This window comes from Miscanthus floridulus, chromosome 11 (assembly GCF_019320115.1).
Source record: "Miscanthus floridulus cultivar M001 chromosome 11, ASM1932011v1, whole genome shotgun sequence".
NCBI classification, from domain to species: Eukaryota; Viridiplantae; Streptophyta; class Magnoliopsida; order Poales; family Poaceae; genus Miscanthus; species Miscanthus floridulus.
In genome coordinates this window covers 46,618,965-46,621,357 of record NC_089590.1, presented here as the reverse complement: position 1 = coordinate 46,621,357, position 2,393 = coordinate 46,618,965, and the positions used below count along the sequence as shown (strand labels likewise).

Here is a 2,393-nt window from a genome sequence, read left to right as displayed (position 1 = left end):
AAACTCCGAACCTCATGAACTATGCTTGGTGCCTTTGAGTCTATAACCTCTTGTACCTTACTAGGATCCATTGAGATTCCATTCTCAGATAGCACATGACCGAGAAAAGGAACTATCTTCAGCTAGAACTCACATTTACTAAACTTAGCATACAGCTGGTTATCTCTGAGTCTAGTCAAGACAATTCTAAGATGCTCTTCATGATCCTATTCGTTCTCTGAGTACACTAAAATGTCATCAATGAACAAAATCACGAACTTATCCAACTCCGGCATAAAGACCGAATTCATCAGATACATAAAGTATGCAGGAGCATTTGTCAAACCAAAGAATATGACAAGATACTCGTACAAACCATATCTGGTGGAGAACACGGTTTTGGGTATATTTTGTGGTCTCAAATCTATTTTGGAGAACACCTTGGCTTTAGACAATTGATCAAACAAGATATCAATCCGAGGTAGAGGATACTTGTTTTTAGTTGTCATTGCATTCAGTGGCCGGTAGTCCACGCACATCCGTAAGGAGTTATCCTTCTTCTTCTTCATGAACAGTGCGGGACATCCCCATTCCGATGAACTTGGGCGAATCAAACCCTTAGTCAACAAATCTTGGAGTTGTTTCTTCAACTCGGCTAATTCATTTGGAGGCATCCGATAAGGCCTTCTTGAGATCGGTGGTGTTCCAGGGATTAACTCAATGGCAAACTCAACATCTCTGTCCGGTGGAAGACCGGGTAACTCATCTGGAAACACGTCCAAAAACTCGCACACTACTAGAATCTTGGCTAGAAGAGTAGTTTGGACTGCACAAGTTATACTGGTTAGATCTATTCTCCGAGGTAAGGTTACTTGAAATGTATCTTCTCCAACAGGTTCTTTGAGAGAAATGCTTCTTCCTCCCACATCAATGACTACTCCCATCTTAGTCATCTAGTTCATTCCTATAATCACATCCAGAACTAGTCCTGGCATAACTATCAAGTTAAGCATATACTGCCTGTCTGCTATACACAGGGTTATCCCCCGGATTATCTGATTAGTTAACAGATCAACCCTAGCTAAATTGATCCGATAAGCACATTCCAATTCAACTATCTTTTGCTCATACTTTCTTGCAAATGCTTGACTTATGATTGAATGTGATGATCCAGAATCAAACAAAATGACTACAGGATGATTGTTGATAGAAAACATACTGGCTGTCATGGGCTCTCCTTTCGGGATGTCATCAATGGTGGTGTGGTGCACACAAGCTTGGTACTGATTCTGCTGCCTCTTGGGATATGGGCAAAACTTCACAAAGTGCCCAGTTTGATTGCAATTGAAACACGGTCCACTTACTTAGGTAGCAGCTCTAGATGAACTGCCTTGTCCAGTCTTGGCCTGTGGCACCACCATCATGAATGGCTTTTTGTTCCTCTGAGGTTGCTAGGCATTCTGATTCCTCCGTTGGGGTGGCCTAAACCTTGCACCAGGGGCAGGCGGATGATACGCAGAACAATTTGGCATTGGGGCCCTTGGCTGGGACGGACCTAACTCAAAAGCCCTCTTGCGAGTCTTGGATGTAGCATATACATTGTTGTTCTTTTCTTGCTTTAAGCAGTCACTAACAAAGTCATTGAAACTAGTTCTGGTGTTAGTACCCACGTGCTTCATCATCTTGGGATTCAGACCTCTCTTGAAACTAGCGATCTTTTTGGCATCAGTATTCACCATGTTAGAGGCATAGCGACTTAGATTATTGAATGCATGTAGATACTGGGTCACAATCTTGGTGCCTTGGTTCAGTGCTAGAAATTCTCCAAACTTCATTTCAGTCAAACTCGGTGGAATGTAAACTCCACGAAAGGCCTCAGTGAATTCCCTCCAAGTAATGTGGGCATTGGGAGGAAAAGTGGTGCGATGGTGCTTCCACCACAATCCTGCAAGGCCTTGCAGCTGATGAGCTGCATACTCCATCTTCAATACTTCTATCATCCTTAGAACACGAAACTTATCTTCCATGGTGTTTATCCACTCTTCCACATCCAAGGGCTCTGCCGCTTCCTTGAAAATTGGTGGTCTAGTGTCCATAAAGTCCTTGAAACTGCTATGCTGATTTGCTTCATGTCCACCTAGGTTTAACCCACGGTGAGTGTTGTCGGTAATATGACGTAATGCAGCTTCCATGTTCTGCTGCATGCCCTCCATGTTGCGTTGACTACCAAGGAACTATGCAAAGAACTGTTCCACGGTGTACGGTGGAGGAGGTGGTGGTGGTGGATCACGGTTCTCATTGCCACCTGCCTCAGTCGCGTCATACATGGTATGACGAGTGTTCAGCATCTGCATATTTCAGCAACAGTAATTATTAGGCGATGTTGTAGAAATTGTAGGTGAATGAAAAATTAT

General features: G+C 43.4%; 1 protein-coding gene across 1 annotated transcript; it reads right to left on the bottom strand.

Moving 5' to 3' along the window:
- Positions 1 to 1,430: 1,430 nt before the first annotated feature.
- Positions 1,431 to 2,192, bottom strand: LOC136491889 (uncharacterized). Its single transcript, XM_066488095.1, has one exon. It carries the CDS (start codon positions 2,190 to 2,192, stop codon positions 1,431 to 1,433), a length of 762 nt encoding a protein of 253 aa, XP_066344192.1.
- Positions 2,193 to 2,393: the final 201 nt, after the last annotated feature.

Bases quoted from the DNA above. Each gene is read 5' to 3' on its own strand.
- LOC136491889 (XM_066488095.1), bottom strand. From the start codon at position 2,192: ATGGAGGGCATGCAGCAGAACATGGAAGCTGCATTACGTCATATTACC.